Here is a 1,857-nt window from a genome sequence, read left to right as displayed (position 1 = left end):
TCTAAGCGAGATGCACAGAAAGATGGCAGCTTCAACTGAACGTCAGTGTTAAGCTCAGATGTGTTGAAGTTTCCTGATGGAACAGAACATCACAGACGAGCGGTTCTACGACTGTCTCAAGGTGGAAAACCCGACGGTTGGTTCTGTTTTGAGCTTCTGGTTCTAACTAAAGGTGTCATTTTGGCCATTTTAAACGGCAGCATTCCCTCCAAGCTGTGGGCTCTGCGTTTCATCTCTGGTCTTCTCTGAGCAGTGCTCATGATGTTTTGTTGGGTCAGTAGTTTTCTACGGATCAGGGCTTCAGGCTGCTCAGTGCTGACCGTACGTCAGACGTCCTGCTGTAGTTCTTACCTCTGCTGTGTTTCTCTCTCACCTCAGATGAGCACGATGCCCGGCCTGCCGACCCGACCTTGTTTCTACGACATTGACCTTGACCCGGTCACGGAGGAGATCACAGGGCTCTTCTGAGCATGCTCCCTAGCGGCGCTGTCATGGGTATGGTCTCATAAACCCTCCTACCAGTCCACTGTGTCCTTCTGAATACTTCATAAGTAGTCGTTGTCAGTATGGTTCGTTAGATGAGCCGTTATTTGCTCCCAGGGCTTACTACCTCATCCACTGTAAAGCTCTCACATCGTTTAAAACACCGTCTTGTTTTCCTCCCAGGCTCTCGGCTCGGTTCCCAGGATGCACCGTCTGATGTCCCCGACACCTCTACTGGGAATGCTTCCTCCTCTTCAGCAGCCCGACACGCCTCACATCAGAATAACATGTTCTGAGTGGAGAAAACCACCAGTGGAGCATTAGCTGTATGCTTTATTTGCACATCTATGTGATCTGCCAAAGATGATGCTAAACATCCCACATGCTGTGTGTGTGCTTCTGACCTCCCTGTTCTGGGTTTTCTATGAATGGGGGAGTCAGTCTGCTTGACTTTTACGTTATTGTTGTGTTTTCATAAACTTCTTACGTAGAAAAAACTTGCTAGAATGTCTTAATGATGGTCCTACACTTTCTATGTGTCATGGGGTTTTTAACTGGAATGTGAACGAAGCTGCTGGCGAGCGCACAAGAAGCTGTTCTGGTGTTTCAGCTCCAGTGTTCTGACCCGTTGGAGCTGCTGAATGTCAGAGCTGCTGTACATTCACTGGACAACCTGACAAGTTCCATTCATCAACTCCAAGCTGTTTTTAAATGTTATCTTTCACATTTGTATGGTGCAGGTATGAATCCAGTCTGTTCCTTTATCTAATCTGTCATTTGTAGAGCAGAAAGTGTTGAAGCCACCCAGATCCTCAGCAGCCTCAGTTGTTCTGCCCATTTCTTCAATAGTACCTCTTCCTTTTTTATATATCTAACCAAAAGCTGATGCCTCTAGAAGTAGTTTTAGACTTAACCTACAGTCAGAGTTTTACTTTTTAATCCAACATTGGATTCAAAAGCTAACGAGGTCTGTAACCGTTTAGTTGTCTGTCAAAGTGCCTTTCAAATAAACATTTAAATGCCTCCAAAACCAGTTTATTTGTGTTCTGACACCAGCAGTTGCCTTGCAGCTCAGCCCATCTGTTGTTTAGACACATGCACCGTCTCCTTGTTGCCTCAATACCAACACAAACCTTCCTCTGTCTCAATGTTGTTGTTCTTTTTTAATTCAGCCTCTCTTCCTGTTTCCTCCTACAGGGTGCAGCCCTGTATAAAAGTCGTGCCTGAAAGCGAGCGGTTCGGCCTCCAGCAGCACCCCAGGGTGCAGCGTCTGTCATTATCAAGTGTTTAGGTTTGCAACATGGAGCCAACGTACATGTGTGCACATGTGTCATAGCTTCATAGCTGGCATTCCTGCTCAGTCTGTTATTGTGC

General features: G+C 46.4%; 1 protein-coding gene across 1 annotated transcript in view; it reads left to right on the top strand.

Moving 5' to 3' along the window:
• The window catches only part of mthfd1l (methylenetetrahydrofolate dehydrogenase (NADP+ dependent) 1 like), a 40,611-nt gene extending 39,098 nt beyond the window's left edge, over window positions 1-1,513 (top strand). The window contains exons 27-28 of the mRNA XM_008278661.1: window positions 379-495; window positions 667-1,513. Coding sequence (XP_008276883.1) covers window positions 379-468 — 90 coding nt within the window. The 3' untranslated portion in view covers window positions 469-495; window positions 667-1,513. The remainder of the gene's footprint in view (window positions 1-378; window positions 496-666) is intronic.
• Window positions 1,514-1,857: the final 344 nt, after the last annotated feature.

Source organism: Stegastes partitus, unplaced genomic scaffold, assembly GCF_000690725.1.
Source record: "Stegastes partitus isolate 25-593 unplaced genomic scaffold, Stegastes_partitus-1.0.2 Scaffold129, whole genome shotgun sequence".
NCBI classification, from domain to species: Eukaryota; Metazoa; Chordata; class Actinopteri; family Pomacentridae; genus Stegastes; species Stegastes partitus.
The sequence above is the reverse complement of the archived record's forward strand: the minus strand, read 5'-3'. Positions and strand labels throughout refer to the sequence as shown.